The following is a 15642-nucleotide window of genomic DNA, read 5'->3' on the forward strand; positions in this document are numbered from 1 at the left end:
GTCTTTGTAAAAAATATCTTTAAGCTCACTTCATTATAGATAGGAAGATTGAAAGAGAGCGAGGTTTTGAAAGTTCATCAAGGGTTCTCTTGGTGTATTGTGTACTTGGAGAAGGCCAATAGAGAATAGGAGAGGCTGATCTACATAAGGTTATTCTCTAGCCTTCATCTTTTCCACTTTCTTTTGTCACCTTCCATCGTCACCCATCACCATTTGTCATCTACATCACACATCATCCACGTAGTCACAGTCTCATCTTATGTGAAATCATAAACCCTAAACCACTATCTTCCTCCATTTACCTTGTATCTCTACATCCACCATATCCCTTTTACACCTTCGCATCTCTTGCCCGCTTAATTTCACTCATCTTTATCGAATCATCTCCCCTACGTCTCTTCTTACGTATAATCATGCTAGTGAAGTACCTAATATCTCACCATCTAATCTCATTGTTCCCGTTGCATTACTACCTCTTACCATTGATGGATATTATGTGGTCATCAAGCCAATCACGCTACCATGTTTATTTAAGTTCATTGAATAAAATATTTGCGTTCACTATTATTATGTGTGATGTTTATAATGAAGTCCATGACTATGTGTGATGGCTTAGTGAATCATGATGAGATCATTATACACTGATCGTCGGTCTTTAAACATGTATTCTAAATATTCCAATTCAATGGATAGTCGAGATGGTCATCAAATTATCCGGATAAAATAGCACTAGTTGATCCTCCTTATACGATAAGTATAGTTGATCTTGTGGTCCTTAGTGTGGCGACACTAAGGACAGATAGCGGGTGCTCTCTGGAGAAAGAGTTCACTGAATTGATCCGTACAAATTAGTGAATGGTATTATACATAAACGTGAATCAGGTTGATTCAAGTCACGATTGTATAAGTCATCCATTGGCCTGAGACACCAAGGAACGTGTTTCTGCATGGACGAACCAAGGCACAAAACCCAACAACCATATATGTCCCTTCTCATCCTATCTGAATCACTGTCTCGAGATAGTTTAAACCCTAACATATGTTCCCTGTGGAGATCACCCATAATCATCCAACATGTTAATATATTAGGTGAGTATTGATATAAATTTGCAATGATTAAACTCAAATCAACAACGACATAATTTCAACCCTAAAATTGATTTTGACAGCTGACCATGTCCTTTTGAAATGCCCAAGTTATTGTCAGTTTTGGAAATCGACAATTGTTTCACAAACAAAATGTTAAAATCCTGTATGGCCTATGGGATTGTTTTATAGAGATTGGAAAATTCTCACAAAAAATGGAGAAATAGAGTTAACCAATGTTGTATAATTCAAATTTTAAGATTGATTGTTTTGTCTTGGTGATAATGTTACACCTAAATAGTTAATTCCTATATTGATAATGTTGAAAGTGTTTAATATCGCCCTAATTGTGTTGCTCACTATTAACATTCTTCAAATATTTATAAATGTGGGGGTAATTACGAATCGAGTTTGATAGTGAGGTATGATTTTCCCAATTAACCCATGGGTTGTTAAAACAGGACCCCAAAGTCACTTTGACCTACGTAAGGTCTGTAATACTAACCCAAGATGCTAGAGGTCAGGTATCCCTGTATGAACGACCAACCCCAAGTAAGGTCACACCAAACCATACTTGTGGGTTATTATCACTACAACTTTCCATTAATGAAGAAAGTCATACAGTTTGAAACACCATATCTTGAGTTCAAGAGTTAGAACCAATTAAAAATAAAACAAATGCTCAACCAAAGTGATCCTGGATCAAATATACAAAAAATATAATAAAACAATTAATTTTGAAAATTTCTCACACGATTAACCATTAAAATCATAGCAAAAAACAACTAAAGAGCAAGAATAAAGCAGAGCAAGATTTTCTAGATTTTGATCATGATGTGTATACTTTGACATGAATGTGTAGAGATTAGATGAAAAAAACTATTTCTCCATTTTCATCTTCATCTTCATCCTAGCTAAAGTGAATGGTGGAGAATAACAAATGATGATTATTTTGTCATTGGGATCTTGGTGAAAAGATAGTGAGATACTTTTAGGTAGGTCAAGGGATACGATAACCTTTTTTGTCAAAATTTGTTTCCTTCCAATTCACAGACGATTGGAACTTAGACCTTGATTCAGATCTGAAAATTCATGACACAAAGGATGCCTCCTTTGATCATAATCTAATGAAGTTGGATTTTGAGTGGAAACATGATGTGAGTCTTTCATATAATAACAACTAAAATGTATGGACAGTCTGTTGGGTTCTTTAGGCCTTGACATAGATGAACAAAACAACAATTCGTAGGGGAAGACTTGAACGAATCGAACGGCATCAACAAGAACATTAAAACGAGTACCTTTCGACGGATCGCATTCATGATTTCTTGGATCCCAGAGTGAGCCGAGTCGAGCTGCTCACGTGTGCAGCCTCTAGACGTATCCACGCAGTCCTTGGCACGTTGGACCTCCTCCTTCTTGTTGACGAGCCCCGTTCTTTCTCCATCGGCGTTGTTACGTCGTCCCCATCACATCAGGGATGGAGAGGGGTTTGGGGAGAGTAGAGAAGAAGGGGAAAGCCCGTGAACAATTCTGGCCTGGGTGAATTTTGTTCAGGGCCTTCCCCTATTAATACTAAGTGAGTATTTTTCATAAAAACCCCCAAAACTTAAGTATATCTTCCGACGTCCAAAATACTATTTGTGTGACCCTCTAGGCCCATGTATTAGTCTACTTAATGACTCTGGCAGCCCAATAACCATTATTGGCCTTCCAAATTAATTATCTATATCATCACATAGATTAATTAATGTAGGATTGATTTAACCCAATCGATAGGTCGAGTCTCCAATAGGTGGGGTGCCAAGCTACACCTCGTGTCCTAGAAGATACAAAGGAGTGTGTATCGACTCACTCATGGAATCTGTTCATCATTGGTTATCGTGTATGTATAATCCCTCATCCACTTGACGCTCCTTAGACGACTTAGGGTATGGTCAACTGTCAAACCCTAATCGGTCATCGAAGTTAGTACTGATGCATTTGAAAATCATCAGAGAACTCTTCTTTGATATTTCACTGCCTTGGCCAAGGACTTCATTGCATCATCTTCCAGAAGATGTCACCTCTTATACCGAGGGTGGACGATCCCATCTTGACCACTCAATCATCTTCGTGAACTTGTTGATGTACCAGAACTAAGACCGTTTAGAATCCCATGATTAGAGACTCGTTGGCGACTCGTTGGCCAAAGTACAATAATCTGTCCACAAGATGTCTTTGGTGTCTCAGGTCTAAGGACCATTTACACAACCATGATGTGAATCAACCTGATTGACAGTTCGATATAATACCATTCAGGGATTCGTACGGATCAATTCAGTGAACTCTTTCCACTAAAGAGCACCCACTATCTATCCTTAGTGTCTCCACACTAATGGCTTCGGAAACTGGCATACTCATCATATGAGTGAGGCTAGATAGTATTCTTCTGTCCGGATACTTCGATGTCCCTTCTCGCGTATACTTCGAATAGGAATGTTTAGAACACATGCTTAAAGACTAGTGATATCTGTATTTCGATCTCATCATAATTCTCTAAGTCTGATCATGTATTCATGGACTTCATTATATGCATCACATGTGCACTATAATGAATATGTTCTATTAATGAACATGGAACGAGATGTGGAATGTGTGATTGGCTTGCCGGCCACATATATTTCCATCACAGTCACCTAGTTATGATAACCTCATTTCTCCTACATGTTAAATTAATTGGAATTCTCTCTTTTATCATGTAATGTGTTATGCATTACAAATGAATGTCTTTTATCACAAATGGATACATAGTAGACTACCAACATAGGAAAATGGAACTTTCATGTGAAACAACAATAAATCCCCAAATAATGAAATTTTTATTTTTTTAAAACTATTCTTTTAAGGTCACCTAGTAGTTCACCATGTTTTTTAACATTACCAATAAAATTGTCAACTCAATGTATATATATTTTGAAAAAAAAAAATTTGGATTAAAATGGAGCCACGTTGACCTCATCTGTGGATGTCACTTCCCGAGGTGTTTTTATACGAAAAAATAAGGAGAATAATCTAAGGATAAGCGGGACATATTATACATATTATACATGGATCAAAGGAGTAAAGTAGCCGACACCCCAAATTAATATAACCTAAGGATGAAAGAGACAAACTATGACCATGCTCGAACTATTAACCACCTTGGTTATATACTCGCTGCTTCACGACACAGTGTTAGGTGTAACCTTTGATTTCCCACATTCCAAAATCAGTCATCATCATAATCATATAGTTATGGAAGATAGAAGGTGGTACTTCCATCCTAAGTCGTGCCCAAGAAATATGCCACTGTCTGAGGGAAGTGCGGGTCTTATGCAAAAAATATAACAAGACTATCGCTAACATGATCAACTTGCGTGCAGCCATCATTGTAGTGTAGACAACCTGGTGGCGTGGATGCCATCGCATCGACACCGGACGCGCCGCCGCCATCAACCAAAGTCAATGTCTCCGCCACGGACACACCGCCACAGTCAACCGACGTCAACACCTCTGCCACAGACACGCCGCAACCGTCTCCGCTGCGCACGTCTCCACGCATGCACGCTCCTTCACGCATCATGACACGTCGCCAACGGCAGATCAACAACTGCCCCTTGGCGTGACATGAAGCACGTCTTGCGTCTTTAATTTATCGTCTTTGATTTCTCGTCTTTAAGTTGTATTTTCTCTTTCCTCCAAGGCCATTGTTTCAAGAAACAGTTAGGCAGTCATAATTCAAGAATCGAGTTTTTGTTTAACTCTTCTTGGAGGATTGTGATAACACCCTAATTTCGGTCTTTATTTCATGTTATTAGCATGATTTATGCATTTAAAAGGCTTAAATTTGGGTTGTTATCATATATTTACACAAAAATAATGCTTCCAAGTAATTTCTGATTTTTCCCTAATTTTCTGTTAATTATATGAATTTTTAAGGATTTATTGAAGCTCGAAATAATTATTTTTGGATGAAAATGGCACATTAAAAAGTTTATTTCGACATTTATCAACATGGGAATTAATCAGGGAATTTTCTAGAATTTTCTAGAATTTTTTACGAATTTTTAGGAATTTTCTGGGATTTATTTCAAGAAGAAATGCATTTATTCTATGAAAAAAGGGCATATTTATAAGAGAAAAAAATGTATTTATGCAATTTCTAGACTTTTCGGGGCCTTTTTGCAACGTTTCGTTGCAAAAAGACCCTGAAAACAGCTCTCGGTCGCCACGGCAGGCGTAAAGACTTTTGGGCGGAGAGAAATCGGAGAAATCGGAGAAATCGGAGGAGAGAGAGTGCGCCAGGGGCATATACGCAATTACTTTTGGGCGGCGTCCAAAAGCAATTCCAGGCTTTTTAAGGACTTTTCTGCAAAAAGGAGGATTCAAAATGCGCCAGCCAATGAGAGAGCGACACGTCATTGCGTGTTTAAAAACGAAACTAATAAATAAATCAATTTTAAATCCAATGGATTAAATTGGTTTAAAATTGATTTATTAATAACTTTTGATCCTGAAGTCCGATTGAGATGATTTTTTTATGGATTTGTTCGTCTTGATCCCCTCTTTCTATCTGTACGGTTAGATCATTCAGATCTAGCCTACATTGATAGATAAGTACTAAATGGGGATAAAATGGTGATTTTTACCCTATAATCTAAGTATAAAAGCTAAATTTCGAGAGGGGGAGCTCATTCTTGATGGTTCTCTATCACAGCTGCAAGACAGAGAGGAGTCCCACCCTGGATCAAGTTATCTGGTACTTTTTCCTTGATTGTATTTGAACTTTTATGCATTTTGAATGAATTAGGTTAAGTTGTTTGTTTCTTCATCTCTATTCTGATCTGAACTTCTAAATCGCTTGGCTTGAGCGGCATGTACAAGCGCTGATTAGGATTGAGAGGAGAAATTGAGGGATTTACCTTGGCATTCAATTGCATTCCAAAAGAAAACTCTAAAAATTTAGTTTTAATTCTTAGGAGATTAAGATTTCCCTTTTTATTTTTGATTTAGCAAATTCTCAAAACCAACCAAAACTTAAATCAAAAATTTCTTCCAACCTCTCTAATTGAATTCTTTGATCCATCCAATTGGATCAATTAATTCAATCTAGAGCCCACATTTCTTCTTTTCATCTCATCTCTTCTACCCCCCTCTCTAAATTCTCACCTAATTAGGGTGACTTGATCCTCATTGAAGATCAAATTCACTCTAATTATGTTCAAGAACGGATGACAGCCGGTCATCCATCCTTACTTGGAACGAGATGGAAATTTAGGGTTTGACGGTCCCGATTCAGTCTGCTTATTTAGCAAGGACCTAAACCTTCCCCAAAGTTCTGTCGGGTTCCGGTCCAGTCTTTTCCGGTTCCAGTCCGGTCCCGGTCCACTCATGTTAGTCAAGTCAAAATAAAGGAATTGTCATCTAATCTATAGTCATAGGAAAAATGTATTTCAAAGTGATCTATAAAAATCAACATTTGAATATGAAAAGAAGAATAAAGAGATAAATAAGAATACAAAAAGAGGAAGAAAGAAGTAAATAAGCAGAATAGAAAAATAAAGAGGAAGCAAAGATAAAAATAAAGTATAAAATAAGAATAAAAAAGAGACCAATAGGAAAATAAAAAGAGAAAAAAAGAGGGATAAAAGAAGGTGGATAAAAAAAGAAAAAGATTAGAAGAAGAATAGTACAAAAGAACGGAAGATGAAAATAAGACTAAAAGAAAAATATAACAAAAAGAACGAAAGATGAGTGATGAATAAACGAAAAAGAGAAGAAGAAGAAGATAAGAAAATAAGTAGAAATGAAGAGTAAAACGGAAGATGAAAAGAAGAAGAAGACAAGAAGAAAGGAAGATGAAAAGAAGAATAAGACAAGAAGGAAGGAAGATGAAAAGAAGAAGAAGAACAGAAGATGAGAAGAAGAAGAAAAGAACAGAAGATGAAAAGAAGAAAAGAACAGAAGAAGAAAAGAAGAACGAAAGATGAAATGAAGAAAAGAACAGAAGATGAAAAGAAGAAAAGAACAGAAGAAGAAAAGAAGAACGAAAGATGAAATGAAGAAAAGAACAGAAGATGAAAAGAAGAAAAGAACAGAAGAAGAAAAGAAGAACGAAAGATGAAATGAAGAAAAGAACAGAAGATGAAAAGAAGAAAAGAACAGAAGAAGAAAAGAAGAACGAAAGATGAAATGAAGAAAAGAACAGAAGATGAAAAGAAGATGAAGAAAACAAAAACGGAAATGAAAAGAAGAAAAGAGCAGAAGATAAAAAGAAGAAGAAAAGAAGAGCAGAAAATGAAAGAAGAAAATAACAGAAGCTAAAAAGAAGAAGAGCGGAAGATAAAAAGAAGAAAAGAACAGAAGATGAAAAGAAGAAGGCGAAGAGAGTGGAAGATGAAAACATTAATAAAACGAAAAGAGAACATGAAGAAGAAAAATAAGAAGAGAATAATAAAAATAAGAAGACAAGAGGAAGAGAATAATAATAATAATAATAGGGATGGGGCCGAAGGAGGGGGAGTGGGCGGTCAACTTCGACCGGTCGCGTACTCCTCTTCCCCTCCGGTCTCGGTCTCCCTCCTGATCGCACTCCCCCTCCCCTTTGGTCGTGCTACCCACCCCCCTGATATGCGGATCATAGGGGGGGATGAAAAGAAGAAGAAAAATAATATTATTAATTAATAGATATTAATAATATTTTATATCTATTAATTAATATCCGGTCCCGGTCAGGTTTGACTGCCGGACCGGATCCGGCCCAACCAACCAGTCCAACCTGAAGTGCGAGACCGACGGTCCTGGTTCGGTCCGGTCTGACCACTCCTCGGTCCAAAATGTCCAACCCAAGGAACATTCCGTACTCTGCTGTGGACTAAACAGGACGGGGCATCACAGAGTTTGCAGTTTCATTCAGAACGGATAACAGACGGATGACGAAATAGATAACGGAACATATAATGAGATAAAGGAACAGATGACGTATTGTATAAACTGAATGATGTGACGGATGACGGAACGTATAACGGATGGAAGACCTAACGTAGTTGGAACGGACAAAGGAACGGACTGAGCGGGTGGATAATAACTAGCTTGTTCCTACAGTAAAAGACGATTTAAGTGGGGGTACACGTTTACTTACTGCTTTTGAGTTTTGAGTCCCGCGTGGGAGGGGCTACATATGACCGTTGGAGAGCTCTGGTATAAATACGACGGTGCCCCCACCCCAACGCTCCATCGTTCTTTCTGAATTCTGACGTTCTGTTTCAGACATCATCGACGAGAAATCAACTCCACGGCATCGTTCGAGCTATCTGATCCGCTCCCGCGAGAAGGCTCGATCGGATCTGCGTTTTGCAGATCTTCTAGTTCTTTCTTTGATTCGTTGTATTTCTTGAGATCACGATCTTGCTTTCTGTGCAGGGATAAGGTAGAGTATTTTCTTTTTTAGCGTCTTTGTGTTCTTCGCATCTCTTCGATTGTAGATCTTGCGGAGTGGTTGGAAATGGCGAGCAGCAGCAACAGGAATAAGCTTGATCGGCGTCCTCTGGTGGAAGTACTCGGATCGAAGCTCCGGACCAGACCGCACACCTCCTCCAGGCAGTGTGTGAGTATTTCGATCTTTATGCAATCTTTCGGTGGATCTTTACACAATCGTCTATTACTTTCTTAGTTTATCTGGAGTCCTGCAGGCAACAAAAAATGCCTCCAGATCTTGAACATTCATATCTTTGTGATAATGATTCGCTTCATATCTTTCTTGAACATTCATCGTTCGATTCTCCTCAAGATATCCAGATCTTGAACTCCTCAAATCGTCTCATCCGACATCGCTTTCAATCTACGATCCACCAAACTTCAGGAAAATTCTTTCTCAAACGCCTGCCTAGTCTGATAATTCAATTTCTTAATCTCAAAGATCTTTTCTGTCAGATTTTCACCTTTACGAATGACGCCTCCGCGTGCCAAGAATTTCTTTCTCATAATTTCACAAGTGCCTGCCCTATCTTTTCTATCATATCTTCAGCTCCTAAAATCGATACATTAGGTTTTCAATCCGCGATGAACCTCACTTCAAGAAATTCATTATCGAACTTTCTTGAATCCCAACATCATCCTATAACAAATTCCTTCTCAAGATTTCTCCAATCCCTGCCCCTAGTATGATAAACTAGTCTTCTCGAACTCAAATATTAGTTCTATGTGATCACCTCAATCTTATTATCTCCAATATTATCAATCCTTGACGCCAAGAAATTCCTTCTCATTATCTCCAATATTCGCAACCACGTCTTCTCAATTAACTCTTCAATCTCGCTGTAGTTTTTTCAAATCCATGCCAGAAAAGGCAATCAAATTACCCATATGTTCTACTCTAGGGCGACCGATTCATCCCAGACAGATCCGCGATGGACTTCGACATGGCATACTACCTTCTAACAGAGACTAAGAAAGAGAAGGAGAACGCGTCATCCGTTGCGTCCCCGTCCAAGGAAGCCTACAGAAAGCAGCTTGCTGACACCTTGATCCCTAATAGAACAAGAATCCTGGCGTTCAAGTCGAAGCCTCCATCTCCTTCTCCCATTCAGGACATGATCTCAGAGCAGAGTCTGCTGTCCGGGCAACTGGCAAAGCCGTCCAAGCAGAGGAGGTACGTTACCGTCAACCTTCAATCGCCTGTCATCATCAAACGTCGATTGACAATAACACTGATGAAATTCGGATAGGGAAACCGTAGATGACGACAATGTTGATGATCGTATTGACGAGATTTTGATATGGGATTGTGTGATGACGAAGACGAACCATCATTTAGGGTTGGAGTTACATTTTGGGTTTGTCAACTGTCATCCGTTTCGTCACGTCATCGATTTGGGTAGATGAAATTGGGAGAGGGAAACTGTACATGACGACAATGAGTCGTCATTTACAGTTGATGCCAATCATTCATTAGAGTTGATGATCATGTTGACGAGATTTTGATATGGGATTGTGTGATGACAAAGACGAACCATCATTTAATTTAGGGTTACATTTTGGGTTTGTCAAATGTCATTGATTTGGGTAGATGAAATTTGGATACGTCAATGAAACGTCATTTGCATTGGGTTATGTGTCAACCGTCAGTCAACTTCATCAATTCGCGTTTCTGAGATTTTAATACGGATTAATGTTGACGATGATGGAGCGAATCTTCATATAAGTTTGCGTCAACCGTGTCAACGTCAACGACAGTATTGTTGACGACGTGAAGACGTCGATGACGGATTTAGACGTCCCGTCAATCAAAACGTTAACCTAATTGATTTTCGCTTGATTTGGGTTCGAAACATTGTCGATGACGGTGATGAATCATCACTTACGGTTGGACTAAACAGTCAACGTCATCAGCTAACGTTAACAATACTGTTACAATGACGAGCATTGTAGATCATCATCAAGCATATTTTCATTGCTACTTTGATCATCGTCATCGTCATCCGGACGTGCCAAATTCCAGGTACATCCCACAGTCTGCGGAGAGGACCCTGGACGCGCCCGACATCTTGGACGACTACTACTTGAACTTGCTGGACTGGGGGAGCGGCAACGTGTTGAGTATAGCGCTGGGGCCGACCGTGTATCTCTGGGACGCGACGGATGGGGCTACGGCCGAGATGACGACGACGAACGATGACGCCGGACCCGTCACCAGCGTGTCGTGGGCCCCCGACGGTCGTCACCTCGCCGTCGGCCTTAACAATTCTGATGTCCAGCTGTGGGACACCTCCTCTTCTCGCCTGGTACGTGTCATCTCCCTCATCAACTACATAATATAATCGCTGTTGTCTTATTATTGTCAACCATCATCATACGGTCAACATATTTTCTCCAATTTATCGAATGCTGAGATGGGCTCTCGTCCATTTTTAGAATTATCCCCTTATCGTCAACCATCCACATCATCGTCATATCTTCAAAGTTTTGTTATGGGATGGGTCTTCATCCATTAATTTTTCAAGCTTTTCAAGCCACCGCCATCAGCATTAGGCGTCGTCATCAAATATCTATATCATCATGTATAGTCTTATGGTCAACCATCATCATAGGGTCAACCGGGATGGGCTCTCGTCCATTTTTACAACTATCCATACCATTGTCATATCTTTCAAGTTTTGTTATGCTGGGATGGGTCTTCATCCATCATGAATTTTCAAGCTTTTCAAGCCACCGCCATCACCATTAGGCGTCGCCATCAACTATAGTCTTATGGTCAACCATCATCATACGGTCAACGGGGATGGGCTCTCGTCCATTTTTACAACTATCCCTATCATCGTCATATCTTCCAAGTTTTTTATGCTGGGATGGATCGTCATCCATAAATTTTTCAAGCTTTTCAGACCACCGCCATCACTATTGCCGTCGTCATTAAATAAGTCATCGTCATTCTATCATCATTATAGTCTTATCGTCAAATATCATCGTACCATCATAACCATCATTGCATCATTATCATCATCATTCATATCTTCCAAGTTTTCAAGCTTTTCAAGCCACCGCCATCACTATTAGGCGTCGTCATTAAATAAATCATCATCATTATAGTCTAATCGCCAAACATTAAAGTACCATCATCATATCATTATTAATCATGATCATCACAAGGCATGGTCAACTGATGAAGGGTTATTCCTGCGTTTTCTGTGGGTCAGCTGAGGACGCTGAGGGGGGCCCACAGAGGGCGGGTGGGGTCGCTGTCGTGGACCGGGCACACGCTGTCGACGGGGGGCATGGACGGGCTGGTGGTGAGCCACGACGTCCGAGTCCGGGCCCACGCGATCCGAACCCACCGGGGCCACCAGCAGGAGGTCTGCGGCCTCAAGTGGTCTCCCTCGGGCCAGCACCTGGCCAGCGGCGGCAACGACAACCTCCTCCACGTCTGGGACCAACGGCAGGCCGCCACGTGGCTGCACCGACTGGAAGACCACACGGCGGCCGTCAAGGCCCTGGCCTGGTGCCCTTTCCAGAGCAATCTGCTGGCTTCGGGGGGTGGGGCGGGGGATCGGTGCATAAAGATGTGGAACACGCACACGGGGGCGTGCTTGAACTCTGTGGACACGGGGTCGCAGGTTTGCGCTCTGCTGTGGAGCAAGCACGAGAGGGAGCTGCTGAGCTCGCATGGGTTCACTCAGAACCAGCTGGCTCTGTGGAAATACCCGTCCATGGTCAAGATGGCTGAGCTCACCGGCCACACCTCCCGCGTCCTCTTCATGGCCCAGGTACCACACCCACCCGCGTCCTCTTCTTCTTTATCTTCTTCTTCTTCTTCTGGTTTTTGACATCCTCTTCTGTATAATATAATTGTTGATGATCGTTGGTTCTTTTGATTTATTTTTTATGGATTTTTGACATCGTCTTCTTTATGAGATAATTGTTGATGATAGTTGGTTCTTTTGGTTTAATTTTTTTATGGATTTTGGACATCGTCTTCTTAATGTTATAATTGTTGATGACAGTTGGTTCTTTTGATTTATTTTTTATGGATTTTTGACATCGTCTTCTTTATGAGATAATTGTTGATGATAGTTGGTTCTTTTGGTTTAATTTTTTTATGGATTTTGGACATCGTCTTCTTAATGTTATAATTGTTGATGACAGTTGGTTCTTTTGATTTATTTTTTATGGATTTTTGACATCGTCTTCTTTATGAGATAATTGTTGATGATAGTTGGTTCTTTTGGTTTAATTTTTTTATGGATTTTGGACATCGTCTTCTTAATGTTATAATTGTTGATGACAGTTGGTTCTTTTGATTTATTTTTTATGGATTTTTGTCATTGTCTTCTTTATGATAATTGTTGATGATAGTTGGTTCTTTTGGTTTAATTTTTTTATGGATTTTTGACATCGTCTTCTTTATGAGATAAATGTTGATGACAGTTGGTTCTTTTGATTTATTTTTTATGGATTTTTGACATCGTCTTCTTTATGAGATAATTGTTGATGACAGTTGGTTCTTTTGATTTATTTTTTATGGATTTTTGTCATCGTCTTCTTAATGTTATAATTGTTGATGATAATTGGTTCTTTTGATTTACTTTTTATGGATTTTTGACTTCGTCTTCTTTATGAGATAATTGTTGATGACAGTTGGTTCTTTTGATTTATTTTTTATGGATTTTTGTCATCGTCTTCTTAATGTTATAATTGTTGATGATAATTGGTTCTTTTGATTTACTTTTTATGGATTTTTGTCATCGTCTTCTTAATGTTATAATTGTTGATGATAGTTGGTTCTTTTGATTTATTTTTTTATGGATTTTTTGTTCTTTCTTTTTTTTATGATTTATCCCTACTCTTCTGGCCTCTTTTCTTCTGACCTTTTCTTTCTTCCGACTTTTTTTTTCTCGCGTCCACTCTTTATATGATGTTTTTCCTTCTTTACTGTCCCTTTCCCTCTCAGCTAGTCTTCTCTGACCTTTTGCATCTGGTCTTGTTCGTTTATTTGATGACTATTTTTGTTCTTTCTTTTTCCGATAATCTGTTTTTTCGTCTGCTCTGCTCAATTTTTGTATCATCTTTCCCTTTTCTTTTGGCCTCTTTTCTTCCGACTTTTTTTTTCTTATATGATTTTTTGGATATTTTTCCTATTTTACTCTCCCTTTCCCCCCTCAGATTTTTTTTTCTCTGACCTTTTGCATCTGGTCTTCAACGTTTGACCATTTAGTATCAATATCTGATATTATTTGTTTTCTTTTTATTTATTTTGGTTGTGGTGGTGAAGAGCCCCGATGGGTACACAGTGGCGTCGGCGGCAGGAGACGAGACGCTGAGATTCTGGAACGTATTCGGCATTCCGGAAATGGCGGCCCAAAAGCCCACTAAGGCTGCAACTTCCTCTGCCCCCTTCTCCGGCTATAATCACATCCGGTAAGTAAATTACATACATACATTTTATTTAATAAACTAAACATTCTTCCTATACATCTCTGAATTTTCTTACCTTATCAGGTAAATAAAAAATAATGATACGACCAGATTGAAGCTCCAGCGGCCGAAGAAGGAAAAGTTCTAAACCTACACAATCGACTATATCTTTTTCTTATTTTTTCTCGTCTGTGGAATCAATCAGGTCAATAATCAAGCTGACAGCAGCAAACCAATGGAATGAAGGAAATGTTCTCTCTCTACATTTACTTTTTTTATTTTTATCCCTCCAAAAATTGTCTTGATTTTTTCTCTTCCGTGGATTTTTTCTCTTCAGGTAACGAAGAAAGGAAGCAATGAATGGCCCAGTAGAAGAAGATGAATAAAATTTGAAATGGGTAAGATGATAAGTTTTTCTCATCTATTTTTCCTTAAGTCACTCGTTGACACTTCTGTTTTTATCTTGACATATAGTTGTACAGCTCTGATGGAGGGGCGAGCTCAAATCATTGGAACATACGAGGAAAAACCAGGTAATTTTTTTAATGTTGTTTTCTCCAACCATAATATTCATTTAAGTTTTTTCTTGCGTTGGTTTTATTTTTTGTGTGTTTGTTCATTATTATCATTTTACTTCCAGTTTGTGAAACTAAATACTTATGACTAATTTATTTCCATTTCCCTTTCCCGAGGAAACCCACTGTTTTCTCTCTAAATAAAAACCCAAACTCTATGTATTTTAGACCATGTTTTTTCAATTTATCTATCTGTTTTAGTTCACGTATGCATGTGTCTATCTATTTATTTCAAATTTCCATCTATCTCTACATGTGTATACATGTTAGTGATCTATCTACCTATATTTTGTATATGCATATATTTTTCAATTTTTTATTTTTATTTTTCTATCTATCTGTGTATACATGTTAGTCATCTACCTATTTTTATATGCATATATATTTTTTAGTTTTTTATTTTTTATTTTTTATTTTCTATAGTTCTAGATATATATTTTTATATCTGTCAATTTACATATATCTCCATACCTAGCTACCTATCTATCTATTTTTATATCTATATATTCATATGTATCTATCTATTTTTATACGTACCAATTCATATGCATCTATTATCTATCTGTTATCTAGTAATTACTTACCTATTTAAGGGTCTCTCTCTTACTGCTGCAGTGCTGCTACTGAACAGAACAATCCCTGCATTTGAAAAGGAAGCCTCGCTATTTCCCACCTGAACAGAACAATCTTCTTATACATTGTACAATCTTCACTTCATTCTTTCCCACCTTGAGAAAGAAACAATCGATTCTGGATAGTTCATTTCTTTCTATCGTCAACAATTTCTTCTATTTTGAATACCTATATATCACAACTTGAAAATCAGGTAGTAATTATCACAGAATCTCAATTTAAGCAAATAATTCTCGATTTATTGATTGTGATAAAGTTCTTCCCATTTAGGAAAATTAGCGCCTTTTTCTTTCTCATCATTCATACAACTTTGATTTTTCTTTCACGGAAAGACATTCTGCTATAAAAATTTTATGCACATTAAATTCTACCTAATGTTTCCATAGAAAGTCAGATAATTTATATATTTTTGGTGGTT

The 15642-nt window shown here is 38.4% G+C and overlaps 1 protein-coding gene across 2 annotated transcripts; it reads left to right on the plus strand.

The window, feature by feature from the left end:
- Positions 1-8279: 8279 nt before the first annotated feature.
- LOC144716208 (cell division cycle 20.2, cofactor of APC complex-like) lies at positions 8280-15357 on the plus strand. Of its 2 annotated transcripts, XM_078591301.1 has the most exons (10): positions 8280-8713; positions 9486-9757; positions 10607-10889; positions 11802-12368; positions 13874-14019; positions 14101-14150; positions 14220-14260; positions 14352-14414; positions 14491-14549; positions 15207-15357. In XM_078591301.1, the coding sequence occupies exons 1-6, from the start codon at positions 8612-8614 to the stop codon at positions 14102-14104; spliced, it is 1374 nt and encodes a 457-aa protein (XP_078447427.1). In that variant the 5' UTR covers positions 8280-8611; the 3' UTR covers positions 14105-14150; positions 14220-14260; positions 14352-14414; positions 14491-14549; positions 15207-15357. The 2 variants fall into 2 exon arrangements, with proteins under 2 accessions (XP_078447427.1, XP_078447426.1); XM_078591300.1 differs by having other exon boundaries at positions 14220-14414.
- Positions 15358-15642: the final 285 nt, after the last annotated feature.

This window comes from Wolffia australiana, chromosome 20 (genome assembly GCF_029677425.1).
Source record: "Wolffia australiana isolate 7733 chromosome 20, ASM2967742v1".
In the NCBI taxonomy this organism is placed as follows: domain Eukaryota; kingdom Viridiplantae; phylum Streptophyta; class Magnoliopsida; order Alismatales; family Araceae; genus Wolffia; species Wolffia australiana.